The 25,547-nt window shown below is 64.9% G+C and overlaps 2 protein-coding genes across 12 annotated transcripts; both read left to right on the forward strand.

Moving 5' to 3' along the window:
* The first annotated feature begins 831 nt into the window (after positions 1 to 831).
* DNMT1 (DNA methyltransferase 1) lies at positions 832 to 21,234 on the forward strand. Of its 11 annotated transcripts, none has more exons than XM_068922760.1 (34): positions 832 to 1,042; positions 4,993 to 5,035; positions 5,741 to 5,848; positions 5,981 to 6,251; positions 7,022 to 7,094; positions 7,405 to 7,489; positions 7,634 to 7,674; positions 8,433 to 8,484; positions 8,877 to 8,960; positions 9,056 to 9,165; positions 9,275 to 9,393; positions 9,750 to 9,842; positions 11,007 to 11,158; positions 11,594 to 11,781; positions 12,415 to 12,604; positions 12,843 to 12,940; positions 13,127 to 13,274; positions 13,468 to 13,583; positions 13,844 to 14,045; positions 14,144 to 14,280; positions 14,664 to 14,837; positions 15,501 to 15,722; positions 16,357 to 16,549; positions 17,071 to 17,161; positions 17,810 to 17,944; positions 18,157 to 18,439; positions 18,549 to 18,690; positions 18,981 to 19,147; positions 19,265 to 19,442; positions 19,863 to 20,058; positions 20,138 to 20,301; positions 20,423 to 20,539; positions 20,647 to 20,737; positions 20,920 to 21,234. In XM_068922760.1, the coding sequence occupies exons 1-34, from the start codon at positions 894 to 896 to the stop codon at positions 20,955 to 20,957; spliced, it is 4,650 nt and encodes a 1,549-aa protein (XP_068778861.1). In that variant the 5' UTR covers positions 832 to 893; the 3' UTR covers positions 20,958 to 21,234. The 11 variants fall into 11 exon arrangements, with proteins under 11 accessions (XP_068778861.1, XP_068778863.1, XP_068778864.1 ...); XM_068922762.1 differs by having other exon boundaries at positions 14,147 to 14,280; XM_068922763.1 differs by having other exon boundaries at positions 926 to 1,042; positions 7,402 to 7,489.
* Positions 21,235 to 21,321: 87 nt separating this feature from the next.
* EIF3G (eukaryotic translation initiation factor 3 subunit G) lies at positions 21,322 to 25,320 on the forward strand. Its single transcript, XM_068922729.1, has 11 exons — positions 21,322 to 21,432; positions 22,385 to 22,434; positions 22,827 to 22,919; positions 23,001 to 23,089; positions 23,365 to 23,424; positions 23,743 to 23,847; positions 23,960 to 24,149; positions 24,427 to 24,534; positions 24,722 to 24,858; positions 24,953 to 25,059; positions 25,212 to 25,320. Exons 1-11 carry the CDS (start codon positions 21,413 to 21,415, stop codon positions 25,225 to 25,227), a joined length of 975 nt encoding a protein of 324 aa, XP_068778830.1. The 5' UTR covers positions 21,322 to 21,412; the 3' UTR covers positions 25,228 to 25,320.
* The last annotated feature ends 227 nt before the right edge of the window (positions 25,321 to 25,547 follow it).

The following is a 25,547-nucleotide window of genomic DNA, read 5'->3' on the forward strand; positions in this document are numbered from 1 at the left end:
AGCCGGGGAAGGGAACGGTGCAGCCTGCCCCCCCATCCCTAACCGAGGAGTGGTACAACCCACGCCCCCCCTCGCGGAATGGTACCGCCCGCCCGCCTGCACCCGGGGATTGGTCCCGCCCCCCCCCGCGCGCCCGCGCAGTGGTGCGGCCCGCTCCCCCCCCGCCCGCGCAGTGGTGCCGCCCGCCCCCTCCCCCCCCCCCGCCTGAGGCGGCCCCGTCGCCCGCCGGGCCCGGCCCTCCCGGGACGCGTCTCCCGCGCCGCCCCGCGCCGGCCGCCCCGCCGGAAAGGTACCGCCCCGGGGCTGCCCGCGGCCCCGCTGCGGAGCCTCTGCTGCGCCGCCGCCCGGCCATGGGCTCGCCCGCCCCCCGCCCCCCCCAGGCCCGGCCTGGCCCCCCCTCCATCCCAGCCGTTCCCTCTTGGTCCCGCCCGTGTCCTCACCCCCCCCCGCCGTGAATGGTCTCGCCAGGCCGCCGTAGCCACCCCCCCTCCGTGAATGGTCTCTCCCGCCCCGTCGCCTCCCCCCCCCGCGAACGGCTTCGCCCGCCCTCGAATGGTTTCGCCCGCCCTCCGTTGTCGTTCCCCCCCCGTCCGCCCCGTGAATGGTCTCGCCCGTCCTCGGTGCCCTCTCGTACGCGGTGTCGCCCCCCCCCGATGGTCTCGTCCCTCCCCCCGGTGAATGGTCTCGCCCGCCCCGCTGCCCACCCCCCCCCGCCGTCCCGATGGCCTCGCCCGCCCTCCGTTTCCCCCCGCCCCGTGAATAGTCTCGCCCGCCCCGGCGCGCGCCTGCTGTCTCCCCCCGCCCCCTCCCCGAATGGTCCCGCCCGCCCCCGGTGGGGGGGCCCCCCCGTGAATGGTCCCGCCCGGGCCGGTGCCTCCCCCCCCCGCCCCGCGATGGTCTCGCCCGCCGCCGCCGCCCCGCCCCCGGCGCTGGTTTCCGCGCGAAATCGCCTCCCGGCGCCGCCGCTCCCGCCGCCGTCCCCGATGCCGGCCCGGGCCGCCCCGCTGCCGCCCGCCCCGCTGCCCGCCGAGCTGCGCCGACGGTGAGTGCCCGGCCCCCCGCCGCCCCCCGGCCCGGCCCGGCCCCCGCCGCCCCCCGCGCCGCCCCGGGCCCCGGGCCCCGCCGCCGCCGCCCTGACAGCCCCGCGCAGCGCCCTGCTGCGCTGACACCCCCGGGCAGTGCACTGCGCCCCCGTGCACCGGGCTGACACCCCCGGCCGCTGCACTGACACCCGTGCAGTGCACTGCACCCCCGTGCACCGGACTGACACCCCCGGCCGCTGCACTGACACCCGTGCAGTGCACTGCACCCCCGTGCACCGGGCTGACACCCCCGGCCGCTGCACCGAGTCCCGTGCACCGGGCTGACATCCCGGGCAATGCACTGCACCCCCGTGCACCAGGCTGACACCCCCGGGTGCTGCACCGAGCCCAGGCGCTGCACTGGGCTCCCGTGCACCGGGCTGACACCCCCGTGCAGTGCACTGCACCCCCATGCACTGAGCTGACACCCCCGGCCGCTGCGCTGACACCCGTGCAGTGCACTGCACCCCCGTGCACCGGGCTGACACCCCCGTGCAGTGCACTGCACCCCCATGCACCAGGCTGACACCCCCGGGCACTGCACCGAGCCCGGGCGCTGCACTGACTCCCGTGCACCGGGCTGACACCCCCGGGCACTGCACCGAGCCTGGGCGCTGCACTGACACCCGTGCAATGCACTGCACCCCCATGCACCAGGCTGACACCCTCGGGTGCTGCACTGCACCCCTGTGCACCGAGCTGACACCCTGTGCAGGGCACTGAGCCCCAGCACTGCACTGACACCCCGTGCAGAGCGCTGCGCCCCCATGCACTGGGCTGACACCCCATGCAGGGCACTGCACTGCACCCTGCTAACACCCCTGGGTGCTGCACCAAGCCCCAGTGCTGCACTGACACCCTGTGCAGTGCACTGCACCCCCATACACTGGGCTGGCACCCCGTGCAAGGCGCTGAGCCCCAGCACTGCACTGACACCCGTGCAGGGCACCGCACCCCTGTGCACCGGGCTGACACCCCCGGGCACTGCACTGAGCCCCAGCACTGTGCTGACACCCGTGCAGTGTGCTGCGCCCCCGTGCACCAGGCTGACACCCTGTGCAGTGCACTGAGCCCCAGCGCTGCACTGACCCCTGTGCACCCTGCTGACACTCCCAGGTGCTGCACTGACACCCCTGTGCAGTGCACTGCACCCCGTGCACCATGCTGACACCTCCATTCAGTGCACCGAGCCCTGACACTGCACTGACACCTCCATGCAGTGCACCAGCTCCTGGCACTGCATTGACACCCTGAGGCAGTGCTATGCCCCCCTGTGCACTGCACGGACACTCTAGTGTACTAAGCCCTAGCACTGCACTGACACCTTCATGCAGTGCACTTGCACCCCTGTGCTGACACCTCATTTAGTGTACCAAGCCCTGGCGCTGCACTGACAGCGCCATGCAGTGCACTGGTCCCTAGCTCCGCACTGATGCCCCATGCCATGTGTCCACCCTTAGCACTGCACTGACAGCGCCATATACATTACACTGCACTGACCCCCCCATATGTTGCGTCACGCTTCTATATGCTGCATTGATGCCTAGCAATGGACTGCACTGCATTGCACTGACGCCCCTTCCCCCCCACGGCATTGCACAGACCCTCCATGTCCTGCACTGCCCTGACACCCCCCCGTGCACTGCACTGCCCCCTAGCACTGCCCCGACACCTCTGTGCACTGCACTGCCCTGACACCCCCATGCACTGCACTGCCCCCAGCACTGCCCCGACGCCCCCATGCACTGCACTACCCCCAGCACCCTCATGCACTGCTCTGCCTCCAGCACTGTCCCAACGCCCCCAGGCACTGCACTGCCCCTAGCACTGCCCCGGCACCCCCATGCATCGCACTGCCCCCAGCACTGCCCCAGCAGCCCCGTGCACTGCCCCGACACCCCTATGCACTGCACTGCCCCCTAGCACTGCCCCGACACCCCCGTGCACTGCACTGCCCCGACACCCCCGTGCACTGCACTGCCCCGACACCCCCGTGCACTGCACTGTCCTGACACCCCCATGCACTGCATTGTCCTGACACCCCCATGCACTGCACTGCCCCCAGCACTGCCCCGACGCCCCCATGCACTGCACTGCCCCTAGCACTGCCCCAGCACCCCCATGCACTGCACTGCCCCCAGCACTGCCCCGACGCCCCCGTGCACTGCACTGCCCCTAGCACCCCCGTGCACTGCACTGCCCCCAGCACTGCCCCGACGCCCCCACGCGTTGCGCTGTCCCCCTCAGTGCTGAGCCGCAGCGCGCGGCCCCCTGCCCGCAGTGACCCCCCAGTGCTGCGCTGCCCCGTGGGGTCCCGGCCCCACGGCGCGGCAGGTGGCAGGGCCGGGCGGGCGCCGGGGCCCCACGTGGCCCTGGGGATGCCCCGGCTCGCCCCGGCGGCTTTGTCTCAGGGCAGGAAGGGAAGGTGCGCCCAGCCGGGGGCACCCGGCCCCTTTCCGGCCGGGAGAGCCCCCGGCTGCCCCTCGCCTTTGTCTGGGCGGGAGAGATGGGCACGGAAATCCCTGTCGTTGCTTCTCCCGGGGGGTCGGCAGAGGAGAGGGGCCGCGGGCGGAAACGGGGCGCTCCGGGAAACTTTCCTTCCCGCAGGACAGGGCCGCGGGACCGTGTCGTGTCACCCCCCCCCCCCGGCGGGATTTTGTGCGGGAAAACAGCGCCTGCGCGTCCCGTTCGGCTCCGGAAAGAGCCGGCGCGAGCAGGGTGCCGGCGCCGGCGCGCCGGGGGCCTGGCCCGGGGCGCCGCGGGGAGCGTTGGCGGGCACATGGAGGGGCTGGCGCTTCCTGCCCGCCTCGGGCCGGGCTCCCCGGCGGCTATTGTCCCATCCGCTGGGCTCCCGGCGTCCCCGGGCCGGCGGGGGGGCCCGCGCTCGCCGCCTGCCCCCGCTGCCGCTCGGCCGCCTCCGCGGGGACGCGCCGAGCGGCCCAGGTGCGGCCGGCCGGCCGGCCTCCGGCGACGGCTCGCGGCTCTTCCGGTCGGGCGCCCGGCGCGGCCTCGGCGCGCTCCGGCCTTATCCGCCGGCCGCGGGGCCGGCGCCGGGCCCCCCGCGACGTTGCCCCGGCCGAGGAGCCGCCGGGCCCCGCTCCCGCCGCCTCCCCGGCTGCATGGCCTCCCTCGACCCCAGGTGCCGCCCCGGGATGAGATTCGCCGGCGTGCCGCGCCGGGGGCGGCTCGGCGGTGTGTCCCCCCCCTGCTGCCTGCCCGGCCGCGGGGCCCCTGGAGGCGCCGGCCGCCAAGAGGGGGAAAGCGGCGCCGAGCGAGGGGCGTCCTCGGGGCGTTGGGTCGGGCTGGGGGAGCAGAAAGCGGGGCCGAAGCGCGTGCTGGGGGCGCCCGGCCCGGAGGCGGCAGCCGGGCTCGGCTCCGGCTCCTTGCAGGGAGCCCCGGGAGCCTCCGGCGGCGCCTGGAAGCGGTCGCTCGGGGGGAGCGCGGGGCCGCGAGGAGGGACGGGGACGGGTTTCCTCCCTGCGCCCCCGGTTCGGGGCGGCGCCGTGCCCGGAGGGTGCTGCTGGTGCCAGGGACGAGCCGTCCGCCCTCTCCCACCTCCCGGCCGCTGCGGCCCCTTTGTGCCGCCGCGAGACCGGCCGGGGCCGCGGCGGGACGACGACACGTGGCCGCTGGCGCGCGGCTTTCCCGTTGTCTCGGCCCCCGCGGCTCCGTCCTTTCGGCAGGCCCCCGCCTGGGCTGTGCGCTCGGCTCCGCGAGGCCCTTGCGGAGCTCGGCGCCGCTTGGGATTTGCAGCCCGCGGCGCGCGGGGGTCCGCGTCCCGCCTGCTCCCGCCGCCTGCCCGTCCCCAAGCGGTTGCCCGGCGGGTGCTGCCGGGCGTCCCTCTCGGCGGAGCCTCGTCAGCCGGCGGCCGGCAGCGTGGCCTGACCTCCGCGACTCTTTTCTCTTGCAGCCTGCAAGATCTGGAGCGGGATGAAGACAGCCTGAGCGAGAAGGTAGGCGCCGCGGGCGCAGCCCGGCCGTCCGCCCCCGGCTTGCGCCTGCTCCCGGGGGACCGTCTGCAGCCGGCGCCGGATCTCCCGGGGCTTTCGGCGCTGCGCGGCCGGCCCGTGCCGAGGGGCCCCCGGCGTGCCGGGGCAGCTCGCCTCCGCCCCAGCGGCTTTGGGGGGCGTTCGGCGGCCTTTCCGAGCTGTCTCCCCGGCGCTCGGGGCGGACGTGACTCGTGCCGAGCGGCCGCCTGGGGACCGTGATTCATCGGCGTGGCATGGGAAGGGAGTGCTCGGAAGCCTGTTGTTTGCGCGTTGCTCTTGGCCCGCCGGTTGCTTTTGGGATGAGCGAGCCGTCGCGCTGGGGGCGCGAGGGGAGGGTCGGCCCCGGCGCGGGCGGTGAGAGCCCCTCTCCCTCGCTGGCCCTCCTCCCCAGCTGCCCGGACCCATGTCCTGCCGGGAGGTCCTAATCCCGTGTGTGTGTGTCGGTGCTGTCGGTTGTCATGGAAACCGCCGTGGTGTCATGTCGCACGCGGGCTCCGGAGTTCCCGGTGAGCGGCGCCGGGGTTAGGAGCGGCCGGCGGCTCGGCCCGGCCCGGCCCGGCCGCCCGCCGAGACGCCACCGTCGCACGAGCCCCGCGGGCAGGACCCGGCCGCCGGCGCGTCCTCGCCCGCCTGACGCGCTCCCCTCCGTCTCCGTCCCCGTCCCCGCAGGAGTGCGTCAGGGAGAAGCTGAGTCTCATCCATGGCTTCCTGCAAGCGGATGTGCAGGACCAGCTGAGCGAGCTCGAGACCAAGCTCCGCCGCGAGGAGCTGTCGGAGGTGAGGCCCTGCACGCGGAGCGGCCCCGCGTCCTGCCCGCCGGCGGGTCGCTCTCGGGGCCGGTGCCGGCTGCCTCGGCGCGGCCTCTCCCGGCGGCGGTTAACGGACGCCCTTCTCTCCCCGGCGGCCCAGGAGAGGTACCTGGCCAAGGTGAAAGCCCTGCTCCACAGAGAGCTCTCGGCGGAGAACGGAGACGCCGCGCCGCTGCTCCAGGCGTCCAACGGGTGCTCCAAGAACGGCGCCTATGGGAGCGATGAGGACTCGGAGCGGGCAGGGCCGGATGGGGAGGAGGACAGCGCGATGGAGATGGAGGAAGCGGCAGCCTCGTCCTCCTCCTCTTCGTCAGCTCCCACGCCGCGGACGCGCAAGGCCAGGAGGAGCAGATCCAACGGAGAGAGCAAAAGTAACGGAGGCGCCGCGCGGCCCCGAGCGCCTAGGCAGGCCCTGCTGCGCCGGGAGGCTCCTCTCCCCGCGGGTCGGGGGTCGCGGGGCTGGGAGGGACCCTGTGGGGCCGCGCAGCCCGATCCCCCATCCCAGCTGCCTTCCCCCTCCCAGACCTTGGCCGCCCCCCGCGCCGGGTTCCCGGCGAGCCCGGGGAAGGGCTGACGAGTGACTGTTCGGGGCGTCCCGGTGCAAGGTGACCAGCTGCCCTGCGCTCCCCCAGCCGTGCGCCAGGCCGCTGTCAGTACGCGCTTGCTTTTGAGGACCGCCTGATGCAGAGGCGTTGGGGGGCCGAGGAGAAAGGCCTCGGGCGGCCGCGGGCTGCTGCTGCGCTCTCCTGGAGCTCGCTCGTGCGAGGGCCGCGGCACGCGCGTAACCTGCGCTTCTCTAACCTCCCTGCTCCGGTTCGGTCGCCTCGTCAGACGCGCTTAAAAAAGCAGCGGCTTGGCGTGCGGAAACAACCTGCTGCGGTTAAATATGAAGCAGGAGCGTGGGGGCTCCTGGGGATGCGGAGGGGCCGCTGGTGCGGAAAGCAGAGCCCCCCGGCAGGGTGTCGGGGCCGCTGTGACCTGTCCCAGGAGATGGGAGCGTGACGGAGGGTGTTGCTCACCTGCTGCCGCCCCGGCCCCGCGGCGCCTGTCGGGCCCTGGGGCGTTGCTGGAGGGGTTTTCCTGGAGGTGGAGGGTGGCGGGTCTCCGCCGCTAACGCGCTTCCTTGCCGTCTTTCCGACAGAGTCTCCTGCCAGTTCCCGGGTCACTCGGAGCTCTGGCCGGCAGCCGTCCATCCTGGCCATGTTTTCCAAAGGGTCAGTACGTTCGCAGAGCTGGGACCTGCACCTCCCCTACCGTGTCCCTGTGGGGCCTTGGCCCTCTTCTCCCTCCATCTGCTGTGCTGAGCCTTCGGGGCCGATAGGCTCGCTCCCAAAACTTGCGGGTCTGCTGTTTCCCAGGAGGACCGGCCTTGAGGGCCTGCGGGGCAGTGTCCGGAGGAGCTCTGCTCCAGGCCGCAGACCTGCATGGCGGGAGCCTGCCTGGAAGTCCAGCTTGTTTCCCCCCGGAAAGCTCTTTGCTTCTGGTGTTGAGCTCAGGGTTGAGTCTTGTGTTTACAACTAGCAGATCCAACAAACGGAAGTCAGACGAGGTGAATGGGGAAGTGAAGCAAGAGAAGAGCGTGGAGAAGGAGGAAGAGGAGCTGGAAGAGGTGCGTACTGGAGCTGTTCATGGATGAGGTCTTGGCTGGGCCGCCACCAAGCTGTGGTCATGCATGTTGTTCTGGAGGGTGTTGTGTGCTCCAGCCGCAGGCACTATTCTCCTCTTAGGCCTTTTCTTTCTTTCCTCTCTCAAGGAACAAGATGAGAAAAGGATTAAAATTGAAACCAAAGAAGGGTAAGAAGGAGAGTTGTGCGTATGTGTATTTTCTGAGGGGGTGTTTGGGCTGGTGCATGTTGGTGCCTGTGTTTGCCCACAGCAGAAGACAGCGGTGAAGGACTCAATGGCAATGAACGTTTCTGTCTGCATTGGCACTGTTAGTGCGGGAGGGAGGCAGCGCTGTGTAAATCGGGGCAGTTTAGCTCCCACGAGGAAGATGTTTCAGTGATGAAGCACCTGGAACGATGGACTGGTTCAGAGATCCTTCTGCTTTGCGCTTGCAGTTAGTTGTTCTGTTGCTGAAGGTAAAAGACGCCCCTGAGCTCCACGGCCCAGGTCCACCGATGCCTGGCTCCCGTTCGGACTGAACTTCTTTGCGTTGTCAGGTTTCTCTGTTACGCTTTGGCTCTGGCCCAAGCGACTGAAGCATTCGAGGGCCGTTAAAGGTTGGCTTGTCCAGATGTGCCACTGGACTAAACAAGTGTCTGCTCCCACCCCTCCTGCAGGGCTGTAGCGTAGATCCAACCACCCCAGGCAGTGTCCCTGCTCTAGCCTGCTCCGGGGGGGTCACTAGCACGCGGGAGGAGTGGGCAGAGTGCAGAGACCTCCGTGCCAGGTGAGGAGGGACTCCAGGGCCCTCCGCACTGCTGCGAGAAACGGGGAAACGGGGCTCGCAGCCTGCTCTGCCCTCCTGGCCACGTCAGCTTTAGGGGGCTCTTGGGGCATTATGTTGCTCTGTATCTTTATGCCTTGTCTTTATATATTCTTGCACCCAGGTCTGAGATAAAAGATGAAATTACTCAGGTTAAAACTACACCGCCTGCTAAAGTAAGTTGCTTTTCCTGTTTGTGTCTCAGCACTTCTGGCACTTACTTATTTTTTCACCTGTTCCAAGCAGCGGCTAGACTTCACTAAGGGAAAGATAACGCCCTTACTGGTGCACACAGCTTCCAAAAAACAGAGGCTGAGGCAAGCTAGAGAGCAGCACAGCCCGGGTGAGCTGGGCCAGGGCAAGAGCTGATCTCCCTTGCTGGTGGAGCAGAGAATGCCACCTTGAAGTGAGGGCGACAGCCACTGTTTGGCTCCCCGGACGCTTTGTAAAGGAGGGCTGGGCTAAAACATAGGGCTGGTTAATGGGGAAGGAGCTTTGCGTCAGGCTGAGGGTGACTGTGGGTTGAAGCGTGGTGAGAGAGAAGCTCACGATCCTCTGTGTCTCGCAGACCACCCCTCCCAAGTGCGTCGACTGCAGACAGTACCTCGATGACCCTGACCTCAAATTCTTCCAGGGGGATCCTGACGATGCTGTAAGTGACTTGCTGCTCCCTCTTTTGGGTCTGGGGAATGCTTTCATGCTAACCGGAGCGCTCTTTAAATGCGCCTGTATCTCTCTCTCACTTAGCTGGATGAGCCAGAAATGCTGACAGATGAGCGCTTATCTCTCTTTGACGCTAATGAGGATGGGTTTGAAAGCTATGAGGACTTGCCGCAGCATAAAGTCACCTCTTTTAGGTGAGATTTCCTGCGTCCGGGGAAACTGGCTGGGAAAATCAGCTTTATTTTTAAATCCCATGGCGATGCACAAACTACGAGCTTTTCTCCCCACTTCTTTTTCCAACAGTGTCTACGACAAACGAGGTCACTTGTGCCCGTTTGACACTGGCCTGATAGAGAGGAATATAGAGCTGTATTTCAGTGGTGCTGTGAAACCGATCTACGACGACAACCCGTGTCTGGACGGTGAGTCTGGCTCGGAGGAGCCTCGGGGGCTGCGGGCGGGATGTCCTCCCCTGCTCTCGACAGCCTGTGCTCTCGGCTGGGTTCTGGCAGCAGGGAGTGGGTAAAGGGCGCTGCTTTGCCTGCACTAGCAAGGCACGTGGGGACACCATTTCTGAGCTGAAAAGTAGCAGCATCAGGCTGCTGGGCTGTTGCAGTTTCCCCTGAACTCTCAGCTCAATGCTGCGTGCAAAATGGAGTTAGTTCTGACTGAGTAGCGTTTTATGTTGCTGTTTTGTCATCTGCAGCCACTTGCGCTTGGGTGTGGGGCAGCAAGACCTCTGCACCAAGGACTGAAATCTGTGTCTTCTCCCCTTCAGGTGGTGTGAGAGCCAAGAAGTTGGGACCCATAAATGCCTGGTGGATCACGGGTTTTGATGGAGGGGAGAAGGCCTTGATCGGCTTCACCACAGGTGGGTGCACAAGGGGTGGGAGGCTTGGCTCAGAGAGCACCGGTGTGTTGGGTTAAGTGTCTGTGCTGCGCGTCTGACTGTTGGGGAAGCTTCGTGTGGGTTCGTGGATGTTGCTGCTATGGTGAACTTGCACCTTCAAACATGTGGCATGAAACAGAGGTGGAAGACTGTGCCGATGCTCTGGTTTGAGTTTATTTAGCTCAATCAGCAGCAATTCGGTTTATGCTAAACTTGCACAAAACCTCCTGCCGAGCTCAGTCCGTTCTCAGCTGTGAACAGTCCCCTGCGCCAGACCTGAGGTTTGCGGTGCGTGCCCCACCTGCGGGGAGGGACGATCGGGGTGCGAGAACTGGGACGAGCAAGGTGGCTTGAGGTGTTGCCTCCCTGCAGGACGTGTGCAGCCTCCCCTTCCCAGGCAGGACCTGTCCTCCAGCTCCTCCTGCACGGGAGGCTGTCGGTGTAATGTGGAGGCTGGTCGGGGTCACTCTCAGAAGGAGCTTTCTATTTGCTCTTGACCTCTGTTGCAGGGATCTGTTGCTTTCTTGCTCCACTCCTTGGGCTTTCTAGATGTACTTGTGTTGGAAAAAGTCTTGGAGAAATGCCCAGCCCTGCTCTGCTCTTGACTCTCAAAGTCCCAGCTGCTCGGTGGGACTGCTCTCTAGCTGAACTGGGGGAAGAAGCAGAGGTTTGGGGGGCTTAAAAGCTTTTCCCTTCACCATTTCTGTGAGGAACATAACCCTTCCAATAACCTGTTCTGTTCAAAGCAAAGGTGATATCAGAGGACTTAACTCTCCTGTGCATCAGCAAATGGAGTTTGTAATGACAGAAAAACCCTGGATTGTCTTTGGTTTCTAATTAGGTAACAGCACACCAAGAGTAAAAGACTAGTCCATGGATAGTGTGAATGCTGGTCTGTGCCCCACCTCAAGTTCCTGCCCCTACTGCTTTGGTGTTGATAGCTGGGTGAATGTTGGTCCTGGCTAGTGGTATAGAGCTGCTTCTGGGCTTCCTTGTGCGCTTAGGTCATATCCTGGTGCCGTCCCTTGTAACAGTGCGGACAGGCTGGCCTCCCCCCGAGAACCCGTACCGCTGCAGTCCTAGCTCAGCCTTTACTGCTAACTTCCCCCGGTATTTACCCTCTGCTGTACTCTCTTTTTGCCGCAGCCTTTGCGGATTACATCCTGATGGAGCCCAGCGAGGAGTACGCACCCATCTTTGCACTCATGCAAGAGAAGATCTACATGAGCAAAATCGTTGTCGAGTTCCTGCAGAACAACCGTGACGTCAGCTACGAGGATCTGCTGAACAAGATCGAGGTGAGCGGCTGGCAGCAGCGCGTGCGTTTGCTCGATAGCCATGAGGCTGGTCCTTTACGGAGTAGCCCCCGTTACTTGATGACATACATTGAATTAGTGTGAGCTCATGGCGGGTGAGTGGGAGCATGGTATGTGCCATGTCCCACCATTTCAGGGACAGCTGGCTGCGCCAAGTACGCAAAGGGAAATCACTTGTGCTCCAGTGTTGCTTGGTGGCTGCTGTTTGTTTGGGAGGCAAAGCCGGTGCAAGGGAGAGCCTGGGGAACCGTTGCTGTTCCTTGCACGCAGAGATGGCTACCAGCCTCGGAGGAGACGCTGTTGTCCTCACAGAAGCTGGCCTTTGCAGCTCTTCCTCGCCTGCAGCGTCCGGGGGAACGCTGTGCAGCGTAGGGGTGTTGCACTGCCACCCTTTCCCTAACCTACCTGTCCTTGCAGACCACAGTGCCTCCCGCAGGGCTGAACTTCAACCGCTTCACGGAGGACTCGCTCCTGCGGCATGCCCAGTTCGTGGTGGAGCAGGTAGAAAGCTATGACGAAGCTGGGGATAGCGACGAGCCACCCGTCCTCATCACGCCCTGCATGAGAGACTTGATCAAGCTGGCTGGAGTCACCCTGGGGAAGAGGTAAGCCCTGTGTCCCCTGGCCTTTCTGGGCGCAGCCTCTGCCTTTTGGGCTTTCTGCTCTCTTTGGCCTTGCAGCCTCCCAGGAGATGCTCAGCAGGTTGGTTTCCATCCGCGTAGCTGCTCTGCACGTAGAATCATTCCAGGATAACCATTTTGCTTGTTAGTAGCTGGGATGACTTGAGGATTTACACTGGATGCTTTCATAGCACAGGGAACACTGAGAGATTTGGGCAGAAATTCTCCTGAAACTGGCACCGTGGAAAGCCCTTTGCCCACTGCTGCCCCCAGGGAGGGAAGGTCATCTGGTCGCTAGAGGCGGGGTTGGGACCCTGGTGACTTGCCTTGCTCTTTGTCCTGCTGCGACACCTCTCAGGGACCCTGTGCGAGTCGCAGCTTGCGTCTGGGCTCTGCTCCCTAGAGTGGAACTGGTTTCTACCAGCGTGGAGTGCCTTTTGCGGGATCCTGCCATGATTCTTTACAGTCAGGCACCCCATGGCGAGCTCTGTTCCTTGGGGATCTTTTCCCCCGGATCACGGGGGCTGTTCAGCTATCGGGGATTGCATGGTGGGGGCTGTGAGCTATTGGCGGTGCAAGGCGCAGGCTCCACTCTCACCGTCCCGTCCTTGGTTACAGGCGAGCTGCAAGGCGGCAGGCCATCCGGCATCCCACCAAAATAGACAAGGACCGAGGCCCCACCAAGGCCACTACCACCAAGCTGGTGTACCTCATCTTCGACACCTTCTTCTCCGAGCAGATCGAGAAGGATGAGAAGGAGGACGATAAGGAGAATGCTATGAAGCGCCGGCGCTGTGGCGTCTGCGAGGTAACTGCAGGCTGGCACGAAGCCAGCCGCGGTGACCCGATCTCCTGCCCTTGTTCCGCCCCAAACATCCCAGCCCCTGCTGGGGTTCCCCTATGGCGGGTTCACTCCGCTGTTGTGTCCCTCAGGATAGAGGAGCAATTCCTGAGGGCACCAAGCTCCCCTGGGTCCCTGTCCTTCCTGCCTAGGGCCTCTCTGCTGCATCTGCCAGCGCTCACCCTGCCCTCTCTCCCTGCTGCAGGTCTGTCAGCAGCCTGAGTGCGGGAAGTGCAAGGCCTGCCAGAACATGGTGAAGTTTGGGGGGAGCGGACGGAGTAAACAGGCCTGTTTGCAGAGGAGGTACGTCTCCCTGGGGCAGCCCGGAGGGGTGGACAGCGGGGTCTCGGCTGGCCCAGGCCTCCTGTGGAAGTCCCGTCCCTTGCTCAGGAGAGAGGGATGGGGGGGCCCAGTCTTGCCCTGCTGGTGCCCCGTCTGGGCTGGTCTCTGCACAAAGCCCTGCTGCAGTGACGGTCGCTGCGTCCCCAGGTGCCCCAACCTGGCTGTCCGAGAAGCTGATGAGGATGAAGAAGTGGATGACAACATCCCTGAGATGCCGTCGCCCAAGAAGATGCTGCAGGGCAGGAAGAAGAAGCAGAACAAGAGCCGCATTTCCTGGGTGGGGGAGCCCATCAAGGTGAGGCTGGGCGTGCGTGCAGCTAACCCACCGGAAAGGGGAGCCCTACGTCTCCCGCTGCAGCTGACGGAGCTGGGGTTCACGGTCAGGCTGCGAAGGGGACTGCCTTGACCACGGAGGCAGCGGCACGCGGCTGTATTGCTTGCTCTCAGGGGATTTAACAGGACTCCCTGACTGTCCTGTGTTTCTGCAGAGCGACGGGAAGAAGGACTATTACCAGAAGGTGTGCATCGACTCGGAGACTCTGGAGGTGGGGGACTGCGTCTCCGTCAGCCCCGACGATCCCACCAAGCCCCTCTACCTTGCCAGGTTGGTGCTGTGGGGCTGAAGAGCCGGGTCTCTGCTCACGGTGGGGTGGATTTTCACGGGGACAGCTGACGTGACCTGCCAGGGCTGCCAGCAGAGCAGGGGTGGAGCAGGGAACCCTCCCCACCAAGGGGCTTGGCTCTCCCCACCAAGCCATGCTGCTGTCTAAGGTCTCCTTAGCTCTGGCAAGGCTCGGAGCAGTGCGACTGCTCTTCTGCAGCCCTTTCTTGGCGCCCCATAATCTGGGCTCCTTTCCCTCCCAGGGTGACTGCCATGTGGGAGGACAGCAGTGGCCAGATGTTCCACGCCCACTGGTTCTGCCCTGGCTCAGACACCGTCCTGGGAGCCACCTCTGACCCCCTGGAGCTCTTTCTAGTGGATGAGTGCGAGGACATGCAGCTGTCCTACATCCACGGCAAAGTCAAAGTTATCTACAAGGCGCCTTCAGAGAACTGGTCCATGGAGGTGGGTGACAGCCCTGCAAACCCCGGCTGGCAGCGGCCGCTAATAGCACGTCAGCAGAGACCCGGCGGTGCCAGGCCCTGTGAATGTTTCTCTCCCAGCAGGGCGGGCTGGATATGGAAATCAAGATGGTGGAAGACGACGGGAGAACCTACTTTTACCAGATGTGGTACGACCAGGAGTATGCTCGGTTCGAGTCTCCTCCAAAAACTCAGCCCACAGAAGACAACAAATATAAGTGAGTGCGTGTGGGAAAGCAGCTTGCAGGGCATCGCAGAGGAGCTTTCCAGCCACACTCAGGACTAAATTTAGCCGCAGCTTGCTGCTCGGTAGTGGCATGATTGCTCGCCTCCGGGCTGGCGGGCGACAGACTTTGAAGGAGGAGAACATGCTTGTTGCGATGCTTCCACAAGCACAGAGCTGAAGGCAGAGCCAACCAGTATCCTTCCCCTCGACCCAGCCAGCTGAGGGACCTATTTTAACTGTCACTTGGTGTGCAAAAGGCAGCCCTGACCGCTCCGGACTGCTGGGGCGAGGGGGAGCTGCTGTCCTGTTGCTAGATGTTGCTGGTCAGCCTCCCCGAGGTTCCCGTCACGGCGCTCTGCTGTCCTTCTCCTGCAGGTTCTGCATGAGCTGCACGCGTCTAGATGAGGTGAGGCAAAAGGAGATACCCAAAGTGGCTGAGCCCCTGGAAGAGGGGGATGGGAAGATGTTCTACGCAATGGCAACCAAGAATGGAGTGCAGTACAGGGTAGGAGACGGTGTCTACCTCCTGCCGGAAGCCTTTTCCTTCAGGTTGGTGCTTGCAGGGGGCTGTAAGCACTTCTAAGGACGCTGTTCTGTCCAGCGTTTAGGTAGGAGAGGATATAGCAGTCCCTGGGCAGTATGAATCCTGCCAGTGAACTAAGCACCCATTGCACTCACTGACAAAGGCTCAGGATAGAAATAAAGGTGCCTTTATCACTGGTTTCACCTGCAGATGCTAAATTGAGAGACTTTTCTTTGCTAAGCCAATCCTGACTGCTGAACCACTGTATTTTGGCTGATGAACTGAAATCCCTGTGTATTTTTTTTTCTGCAAAAGAAAAAGACTGGCTGCGAGTAGATGAAAGATAGAACAAGACCCTGCCTGCTGCCTATAATTAAGGGAAAAGTTAGGGCAAACCTCCCTTTGGGAAGAGGGTTGGGGGTAGCAACCTGCAGGTATCTTGGTTTGCACCCGTGCGTCTTTGCAGTCTGCGTGGCTGCAGGCGCGTGGGGCTGTGCTGGAGTCCGGCTGTAAAAGGTCAGTGCGCTGCGGAGCGGGTGGCTTGGCCATCCTCACTGCCGCCCTGCAACGGGGAGAGGAGAGCAGGTTGAAGCAGGCGAGGATGGGGGAGGAGGATGCCCTATGCTGCCGTGTCTTGGAGGAAAGAGGTATCCCAGCCTCCTTCCCTCACCTGCTCCCCTGCTCCCCAGTATGAAGCCTGCCAGCCCAGCCAAGCGCCCCAAGAAGGAGGCAGTGGATGAGGAGCTGCACCCGGAGCACTACCGCAAGTACTCGGAGTACATCAAGGGCAGCAACCTGGATGCCCCTGACCCCTACCGCGTGGGCCGCATCAAAGAGATCTTCTGCAACATCCGCAGCAACGGCAAGCCCAACGAGGCCGACATCAAGCTACGCATCTACAAGTTCTACAGGTGAGCGGCGTCGAGGCCGTGCTGTCGGGAGCCGGTCTGCGCCACACGGGTTTCGCCCTGCTTCCCGGCTCCTCAGGGCTGGGAAGAGCTCTGTGCCTCCAACATGAGGACGCTCCTGAGGCAGGTACCTCGAGCATCTCTGTGTTCGGTTAGCGCAGCTGCTTGAGCGGGCTGCCAGTCGGGGATCAGCATCGCCAGCGCCATCCCAGGGTGTGGGTGTTTACCCAAACATTTGGAGGCTCTTAAGTCATCTCCCACATGCCACAGAGAGACGCGTGCAAAGAGCCTTGGCAGCAGGAGAGGAACGTAGTTACGCTTAGACTTCGTGCACTTTGAACGTAGTAGCTCTACCTGCTTAAGATCTTTTTGCCTTTAAATTTGTTGACCAATTTCAGTGCCAGCTCCCCCCTCTCCCCCAAGAAAACCCCAAAAACTCCCTTTGGTATGAAACAAGTCCTTCGTTTGGTGCTGTGCCCGGGTGATGGTAGTAAACATGTGCAGAAGGAGGAAATAAACCCGCCTCTCTCTGGGGAGACAGAGCTGTGCAGCGGAACGAGCGTTGGAGCCTGGGCCGGGTCAGGGCTAGGAGGTTCCTGGGACATGTTCCCTGAGCCAGGGTGTTCTTTCCCTGCAGGCCTGAGAACACGCACAAGTCCATGAAAGCCAGTTACCACGCTGATATCAACCTCCTGTACTGGAGCGATGAGGAGACAACAGTTGACTTCCGGGCCGTGCAGGGCCGCTGCACCGTGGTGTACGGAGAGGACCTAACGGAAAGCATCCAGGACTATTCTGCCAGCGGGCTCGACCGCTTCTACTTCTTGGAGGTGAGGGTCCTGCAGGAGCCAGAAGCCGACAGGCCTGGCTGCGTCCCCAGGTGTGCCGAGTCCAGGGCGCTGCACCTGAGCAGAAGGATCGCGCTCTGCCTGTGCGCCATGGAAATCCTGCAGCACTGCTCTGGGCTGTTCACCGCAAGTGCAGGGCTCTCCTGAGCAGCAGTGCTGTCACATCAAGGAGTGTCGTTAGCTGCGCACAGAACTTTGAAAAAGTCTCAGATTCAAAGGATACTTCAACTTAAAAGCCACCAGGAGTTTGTTGTCAGTCCCTGGAGTGGTTGCTCCCGGGGGAGGTGAAGGGCTGTATTCAGACCTCGCGTGGCCTCTCTGGCACCTTGTGCAGTTCAGACAGCCCTGAGGCAACGGAGGGAGGCGAGATGCATCCTCTGCGCGCCCCAGCGCTGCTCCTGTGTTGTTCCCCCAGTTTTCACAGTTCAGATGGGGTATTGGCAACGTCTGTGTTGTTTCTTAGCCCTTTGTGTTAAGGTATCCTGATCTCTTTCTCTTTGCAGGCTTACAACGCAAAGACCAAGAGCTTTGAAGATCCTCCAAACCACGCGCGGAGCTCTGGGAATAAAGGGAAGGGGAAAGGGAAAGGGAAAGGTAATTCTGGCTGGGGAGGTCTCGAGTCAGTGAACCAGTTCGCGTCTGCCGTTACTTGCTGTAGAGTAGAGATAAGACTGCCCGCTAACCAGATGTTTCTGTGCACTTCTCCTGCTCTGATGTTCTCACAGGATGCAGCTATGTGGTCTGCAGCTCTATTTCTAAGAGACAGCCATGTGAGACCTAATTTCTCCGAAATAAATCTTGCAGTGACAACGTAGGGTCCCTTGTGCTTTGCGCTGTCCCTGTTCTGTGGTGCCCTCAGAGATCTTGAAGTCTTTTACCTACCGGCTGCCCGTTGCCGGGGCTGGTCGCTCCGCAGTGCAGGGCTTCGTGCCTTGCTACCACAGGGGAACGTTCGCGATACAGGGAGCTGCCCTGTGAGTTACCACAGCTCCAGCCTTACCCGCAGAAACGGTCGGTGGCTAAGAGCTGTTGGTTGGAAAGGAATTGCACTGGGAAAGATGAGAAGCTTCCTTTCCAAATGCAAGGGCGTATTCTGGCAACGGCAGTGAAAAAATTATGGATAGAAAGGTGCTTTAAGCTGGTGTTTTAACTGCTGTGGAGGAGGGGAGAAGAATTTGCCTTGTAAGCACTAAGAGGAGGAAATGACTTTGCCTTTTGATGTGATCTGGGCTCCGTTTGCAGGCAAGGGCAAAGGGAAATCGTCTGTGACCTGTGAGCAGAGCGAGCAGGAGCCAGCTGACCTGAAGCTGCCCAAGCTGCGTACCTTAGACGTGTTCTCTGGCTGTGGAGGGCTGTCTGAGGGCTTCCACCAGGCAGGTGAGCTGCAGAGCTGAGACAGCAGCTGGGAAATGACCAGAGCGCACGGGGAGGCGGGAATCAGTGCTGGCCTCTCATGCCGAGTTCCTGCTTGGTGTCTCGATCCCTTTTGTTGGGCGCCGTGTTTGGGATGGAGCATGAGCTGGATCAGGCGATGTGAGGAAATCCTCGCTGCACAAGCGCAAGACCCTCTGCTTTGCCTCCCTCCCCAGGTGTGTCGGAAACGCTCTGGGCCATCGAGATGTGGGAGCCAGCCGCCCAGGCCTTCCGGCTGAACAATCCCGGCACCACCGTGTTCACGGAGGACTGCAACGTCCTGCTGAAGCTGGTCATGTCTGGTGAGAAGACCAACTCGCTGGGGCAGAAGCTGCCGCAGAAGGGGGATGTGGAGATGCTGTGTGGTGGTCCCCCGTGCCAGGGCTTCAGCGGCATGAACCGCTTCAACTCCCGCACCTACTCCAAGTTCAAGAACTCCCTGGTGGTCTCCTTTCTCAGGTGAGCAGGCCGCAGTGAGGAGCTTGCAGGTCAGTGGCTTGTCCCGAAGGACCCAGGCGTCGAATGTTGCTCTGTCTCTCTGCTCACATGTCCCTTTCCCTCCTCGCAGCTACTGTGACTACTACAGGCCGCGGTTCTTTTTGCTGGAGAACGTGAGGAACTTTGTGTCCTTCAAGCGCTCCATGGTTCTGAAGCTCACCTTGCGGTGCCTCGTCCGCATGGGTTATCAGTGCACCTTCGGGGTCCTGCAGGTAGGGCGGTTGCGGCTGGAGTGCGGCAGAGACCGCGCACGCAGGACACTTCCTTTAGCGGCAGGTCCTGAGATAGTGAACTAGGGCTAAAACCCCTCTCCTCTAGCCTGGCTCTGCAATGAACTATAACCTCCAAAGGAGCAATTTGCTGTGTTACTGCTCAAGCTCTTTGAGTTTTGTCTTCCCTCGGTCTGGCGGAGGGGACGCTCCCAGCTCTTTCAGGGCCCTGGTTGGATGGGGACGCTCCAGGCCTCGTTGCGGTCTCCTCAGGAGCGTCCTTTCGTTCCCAGGCTGGTCAGTACGGCGTGGCCCAGACGCGACGGCGAGCCATCGTTCTTGCCGCGGCTCCTGGTGAGAAGCTCCCCATGTTCCCCGAGCCGCTGCATGTGTTTGCGCCCCGCGCCTGCCAGCTGAGCGTCGTGGTGGATGACAAGAAGTTCGTTAGCAATATCACCCGGTGAGCCTTCAAAATGGCACGGTTCCCCCGCAGCGGGGCCGGGGCGCGCACGAGGGCAGGACGAGCGTTGTGGGTCTCGGGCGGGGGCCGCTCTCATCGCTCGCTCCTCCCTCCCAGGACGTACTCCGGCCCCTTCCGAACCATCACGGTGCGGGACACCATGTCCGACCTGCCGGAGGTCAGGAACGGAGCCTCCGCCCTGGAGATCTCCTACAACGGGGAGCCGCAGTCCTGGTTCCAGAGGCAGATCCGGGGCTCTCAGTATCAGCCCATCCTCAGGGACCACATCTGCAAGGTGCGGCCGCGGGGGTCTCGGCGGGGGGCCGGGTGACGCCGCTTCCATGCTGCGCTGGCATCCACCAGACGGGGACGGCGATCGGGGCGAGGGGAGGCCGTGCCTAGACCCCGGTCTGAGATTAGGTCAGGGACGTCGCGTGGGCAAAACCATGCAAACGGGGAGCGAGAGAGACCGTCCCAAAGCGCTCCCTGTGCGCGTACCCGCAGCCCCCTTCCCGCCCCGGGAGGGAAGACGAGGCCTGCAGCGGTGCAGGGACCCGTCCCCTTCCCGCGGCCTTTGGCAGAGGTAGGAACCGGGCTGCAGCGCCGCTCCTAGGCCTGACCTGCGTCCTTCCGCTGCCTTCGCCCCGCGGCCAGGTCCCGGGGCAGGTCGCCGTTGGCCGGTGGCGGGAGGTAACGCGGGGTTTGGCGTCCGCAGGACATGAGCGCCCTGGTCGCAGCGCGCATGAGGCACATCCCCCTGGCGCCGGGCTCCGACTGGCGAGACCTGCCCAACATCGAGGTGCGGCTGTCGGACGGCACGACCACGCGGAAGCTGCGGTACACGCACCACGAGAAGAAGAACGGCCGCAGCAGCTCCGGGGCGCTGCGAGGGGTGTGCTCGTGCGCCGAAGGTAGGCGACGGCCCGGCCGAGCGCGGCGCCCCACCGGCGCGCACCCGCCTCACCTCTCGCCGCCTTCCCCCCCGCCCAGGCAAGCCCTGCGACCCCGCGGACCGGCAGTTCAACACGCTCATCCCCTGGTGCCTGCCCCACACCGGGAACCGGCACAACCACTGGGCCGGGCTCTACGGGCGCCTGGAGTGGGACGGCTTCTTCAGCACCACCGTCACCAACCCGGAGCCCATGGGCAAGCAGGTGGGTGGCTCCGGGGGCTTCGCCGCTCCCGGCCCGTCCCCAAAACGCCGCCCCCGGAGTGGAGGGGGGGGGCTCGGCGCCGGTCCCGGCTCAGCCCCATCCCCTCCCGTCGCTGTCGCAGGGCCGGGTGCTGCACCCGGAGCAGCACCGGGTGGTGAGCGTGCGGGAGTGCGCCAGGTCCCAGGGCTTCCCCGATACCTACCGGCTCTTCGGAAACATCCTCGACAAGCACAGACAGGTGAGCGGCGGCGGCCGCCGAGCCGGCCCCGGCCCCGGCCCAGCGCAGCCTTCCCCGGCCTGGCAGCCGCCGGGCCGGCGCGAGCCTCACCCTCCCTCCGCCGGCAGGTCGGGAACGCGGTGCCCCCTCCTCTAGCCAAAGCCATCGGGCTGGAGATCAAGTCGTGCGTGTCGGCCAAGCTGAAGGAAGACATCGTGGGTAGGTCAGGGCGGGGGGCGAGGAGCCGCTTCCCGCCTTGGGAGCAGCCCTTTCCCGGGGTTGCCCGTCGCGCCGGCTGGGGTGGGCTCCCCCCCAGGCCCGAGGGGACCCTCGTTGGGGTCCGGGGCAGCCCGGGGGGGGGGTGCCGCCGGCGCCTCCTTCAGCCGCCGCTCTTCCCGCAGACGCCAGCGCCCCGGAGAAGATGGAGATCGCCGACTAGCGCCCGCCGCTCCCGCCGCCGCCGCTCCGGGACTCCCAAACATGCACTGATTTATCCCCCCCCTCCCCTCCCCTCCCGTTTTGTTTTTATTTTTGGGTTTTGGTTGCAGGCCCGGCCCGGGCCCCTGCCCCCCCCCGCCCCCGCCGCGGCCGGGGCTGTTTTTACGACGCATTGTATTGAAAATAATCGGCCGCTTTGTACAAGTGGGAATTAATACTTTATGTAGTTTTTATATGTTGTAATATTTCTTCAAATAAATCTCTCCTATAAATTATAACCGCTCTGCCCCGCGGCGGCGGCGGGGGGGGGGTTGGTTGCCCCGGGCAACCGCTCCCGGCAGCCCTCGCGCGCGCTCCGCCCCGCCCCTTCCGGCCGGGCCGCGCTTCCGGCAGCGGCGGAGCCGGAAGTTCCGGCGCGTCCTTCCGGTCGGGGCGCGCGAGGGCGGCGGCGGCGCGATGCCGACGGGCGACTACGAGTGAGGGGGCGGGAGGCGGCGGCGGCGGGGGGCCCGGGGCAGGCCGCGGGCGGGGGCCGGGGGGTGTCGGGGCCCCGGGAGGTGTCGGGGGTGGGGGGGGTTGGGGCCGGGGGGGGTGTTGAGGCCGTGGGGGGCGCGGCGGGACCCCAGGACATGGTAGGGCCGGGGGGTGTCGGGGCCCCGGGAGGTGTCGGGGGTGGGGGGGGTTGGGGCCGGGGGGGGTGTTGAGGCCGGGGGGGGCGCGGCGGGACCCCAGGACATGGTAGGGCCGGGAGGGGGGATGTCGGGGCCCCGGGAGGTGTCGGGGGTGGGGGGGGGTTGAGGCCGGGGGGGGCGCGGCGGGACCCCAGGACATGGTAGGGCCGAGGGGTGTCGGGGCCCCGGGAGGTGTCGGGGGTGGGGGGGGGTTGGGGCCGGGGGGGGTGCGGCGGGACCCCAGGACATGGTAGGGCCGGGAGGTGTCGGGGCCCCGGGAGGTGTCGGGGGTGGGGGGGGTTGGGGCCGGGGGGGGCGCGGCGGGACCCCAGGACATGGTAGGGCCGGGAGGGGGGATGTCGGGGCCCCGGGAGGTGTCGGGGTTGGGGGGATGTTGAGGCCGGGGGGTGCGGCGGGACCCCGGGACACGGTAGGGCCGGGAGGGGGGATATCGGGGCCCCGGGAGGTGTCGGGGCTGGGGTGGGTGGATGTTGGGGGCCGGGGCGGGATGCGGCAGGGCCCCGGGACACAGTGGGGCCGAGGGCGGGGGGTGTCGGGGCCGGGGGGCGACGCAGTGGGGCCCCGAGACACAGCAGGGCCGTGAGGGGGGATGCGGTGGGGCCGGGAGGTGTCAGGGCCGGGAGGGGTGTTGGGGCTGTTGGGGGGGATGTCAGGGCCGGCTGGAGCCGCGGTGGCCGGTGGCGGGGGAACCTGTCGCCGCCGGCGGGGCCGGTCTCAGGCTCTGGCGTTTCCGCAGCTCCAAGCCCAGCTGGGCCGACCAGGTGGAAGAGGAGGGCGGCGACGACGGTAAGCGGCGCCGGCAGGATTCCTGCTCTTCGCCCCGTCGCTCCCGCTCTTCCCCGCGCGTCGCGGGAGATTCGTCCTGCTCCCAGAGCCAACGGGAGCGCGTTTTTCTCCCAAGATACTCGCCTTACGTCCAGGGTTCAAAACAGGCCCAAACGTCTCTTCCTTGCGGCTGATCCGTAAGAGAAGGTTATGCCTGGCCTAGGGCAGGGACCAGTCCCCCCTCCAAGTCCCTCTTACCCATTTCAAGGATTCGAGGAAGCTGGGGGGTTTGGAGCGACCGACGTCCCCGCACCCCGGTAGTGGGGAAGGCTCTCGATGGCCGCACGGGCGGGAGCGGGGAGCGCCGGTCCCCAGGGCCGTGCCGGCGGTGAGTCCTGCTTCTCTTCCCGCAGACAAATGCATCACCAGCGAGCTGCTGAAGGACATCCCGCTGAGCGGGGTGCTGGGCGGCAGCCTGAGCGCCGAGGCCGAGCTGCTGAAAGGAGGTGAGAGCCGCCTGCGGCGCGTGGGGCTGCCGCGGTAGCTGCTCGCGTCGGCCTCCAGCTCACCGTCTCCCCTCCGCGCAGGTCCGCTACCCTCCCCCAAGGAGCTCATCAACGGCAACATCAAGACCATCACGGAGTATCGAGAGGAGGAGGACGGGCGCAAGGTGAAGGTGAGCAGTGCGGCCCAGGCAGCGGTTCGGGCCATCCCCGCGGCAGAGCCCCCATCCCTCCCTCCCGAGAGGGCACCGCTCCCTGGTCCTGCCAGCGCAGCTGGGTGCGGGCTGTTCCCAAGGGCCGGGCTGGTCCCGGCGGGCCGCGCTAAGGGCGCCTCATCGCGCCCGGCTTCAGCTCTGCCTCAGGCTGCTCTAGTTGGGGCCTGAAGGGTGTCTGCCACACGCAGGCCGTCCCTCCTCCTGCGCTGATAGACTCTGTTATGCCCCTGCAGATCATCCGCACCTTCCGGATTGAAACCAGGAAGGCCTCCAAGGCGGTGGCCCGCAGGAAGGTGAGCGCGCGCCGTGCGGGGCAGGGGGGACAGCGCCGCTTGTAGGGAGAAACAGAAAAATAGAAACTGTACTCAAAGAAAATCTGCTTCTTCTGTCAGCGCTCCCGCTCTGCGTGTTCCTTCTGCTCGATATTTTCCCCGTCTCCCCAAAGTATCCATCGTTAGGGTTGCTTTTCTTCCTGTTTGTGGTTCGCGCTCTGCGTTCAGCACTAGTGGGGCTATGTTGGTCCCAAGTGTTGTACAGGACTCGGGAGTGCGTCACGCGAGTGGGTCCCTCCCAGCCTTCCCCCTTCCCGAGCAGCCTCTGGTTCTCCCCAGAACTGGAAGAAGTTTGGCAACTCCGAGTTCGATGCCCCCGGTCCTAACGTGGCCACCACCACGGTGAGCGACGACGTCTTTATGACCTTCATCACCAGCAAGGAGGTGAGTCCGGAGGGGTGGGAGCCGGCGGGACGTCGGGAGCCCCGGCAGCCGGTGTGGGCGCCGGCAGGGGCGTTTTGGCTCTGTGGTGCTGAGGAGTCTTTCCTGTGCCCAGGACCTCAACTGCCAGGAGGAGGAGGATCCCATGAACAAGCTGAAGGGACAGAAGATCGTGTCGTGCCGTATCTGCAAGGGTGACCACTGGACCACGCGCTGCCCCTACAAGGACACCCTGGGGCCGATGCAGAAGGAGTTGGCCGAGCAGCTGGGGCTGTCCACAGGCGAGAAGGAGAAGCTGCCGGGAGGTACGGCATCCCTTTACCCCGGGCGTGGGGCGACGCACCTGCCCGCAGCGGGGGCAGCGCTCCCCTCGCGTGCCCCGTGACGGCCTGGCTTGGCTTGCAGTGGCCGCGGCCTGGTGTTGTGTCTCTTTGCAACAGCTGGATTCATCCTTTCCCTGGGGATTTGGTTTCTGGAGGTGGAGTTAGGGGCTGGCTGCAGCCCCTCCGTGCCTCGCCGTGGCGTTGCGGTGCCCCGGGAAGGAGGAGGGAGTCGCTCTAATGTCGCTTTTCCTTCCCTTAGAACCGGAGCCGGTGCAGGCCCAGCAGAGCAAGACGGGCAAGTACGTCCCGCCCAGCCTGCGAGACGGAGCCAGCCGCCGCGGGGAGTCCATGCAGCCCAACCGCAGGGGTAGGCGTCCTGCCAGGGGCGGGGGCAGCCCGTCCGCGTGCTCGGACTCCCTGCTCCTGTCCTGGCTCCGCCGTTCCGCGCCTGCTGCGGGCCTCGGCTGTGCCCCATGCACGAGGCCGTGCCGCTCGGGGGCGGTGAGGGCTTTAGAGCCTCCCCGCAGCCCTGAGCTGCCCGTCTTCCGCCCTAGCTGACGACAATGCCACCATCCGCGTCACCAACCTGTCCGAGGACACGCGTGAGACTGACCTGCAGGAGCTGTTCCGTCCCTTCGGCTCCATTTCTAGGATCTACCTAGCCAAGGACAAGACCACCGGGCAGTCCAAGGTGAGAGGGGCAGGGAGGGATTCTCGTCAGCCCCCGCGAGGGTTGGGGGGAGACGCCCCGCTTGCCCTCACCACCTCGCTTTCATCCGCCCCAGGGTTTTGCCTTCATCAGCTTCCACCGCCGGGAGGATGCGGCCCGTGCTATCGCCGGGGTGTCCGGGTTTGGCTACGACCATCTGATCCTCAACGTGGAATGGGCCAAGTGAGTGCACGGGGGCGGGTGGAGGGACGGGGGCAGCGCGCAGCCCGTCCCCGCTGTGGGGGGACCTACGTGTGCACCCAGCTCTGCTGACGTGGGCAGGGGTCTGCGGGCGGCTGCCCCGGATCTGACTGCGGTCTCTGTCTCCCTTACAGACCTTCCACCAACTGAACCCGCTGTGCTGTCGCTGCTGGGTGCCGCCGCACCGTCTAGAGCGATCGGTGTCCCTAAATAAAGCTGTGCGGTCTGGTATGCACAAACGCGTCGCTGTGTTGCACCTCCCTGCCTCCGGAGGGACTCGTGGCGAGCGTCGCTGCCAGGCCGGGAGCAGCCCTGTCCCCCTCGCGAGCCCGCAGGAAGCTCTGGGTCGCGTCCGACTGCCGGGCTGGGCCGGGCTCTGGAGCTGCTCGCGTGACTCATCGCCACCTCGGCTGCGTCTCGCTCGGAGGCACGCGGCGCACGTCCTGCCGCCGCGCCGGGGCTGGCAGTGC

The sequence above is a fragment of the Struthio camelus genome, chromosome 31, assembly GCF_040807025.1.
Source record: "Struthio camelus isolate bStrCam1 chromosome 31, bStrCam1.hap1, whole genome shotgun sequence".
Taxonomy (NCBI): Eukaryota; Metazoa; Chordata; class Aves; order Struthioniformes; family Struthionidae; genus Struthio; species Struthio camelus.

Excerpts from the sequence above, each read along its gene's own strand:
- DNMT1 (XM_068922760.1), top strand. The coding sequence starts at position 894 with ATGGTCTCGCCCGCCGCCGCCGCCCCGCCCCCGGCGCTGGTTTCCGCG. Across the intron at positions 11,159-11,593 it reads ATCTGCTGAACAAGATCGAG|ACCACAGTGCCTCCCGCAGG; the intron begins GTGAGCGGCTGG and ends CTGTCCTTGCAG. Across the intron at positions 14,281-14,663 it reads ACAGAAGACAACAAATATAA|GTTCTGCATGAGCTGCACGC; the intron begins GTGAGTGCGTGT and ends CTTCTCCTGCAG.
- EIF3G (XM_068922729.1), top strand. The coding sequence starts at position 21,413 with ATGCCGACGGGCGACTACGA. Across the intron at positions 23,090-23,364 it reads AGGACGGGCGCAAGGTGAAG|ATCATCCGCACCTTCCGGAT; the intron begins GTGAGCAGTGCG and ends ATGCCCCTGCAG. Across the intron at positions 23,425-23,742 it reads AGGCGGTGGCCCGCAGGAAG|AACTGGAAGAAGTTTGGCAA; the intron begins GTGAGCGCGCGC and ends GGTTCTCCCCAG.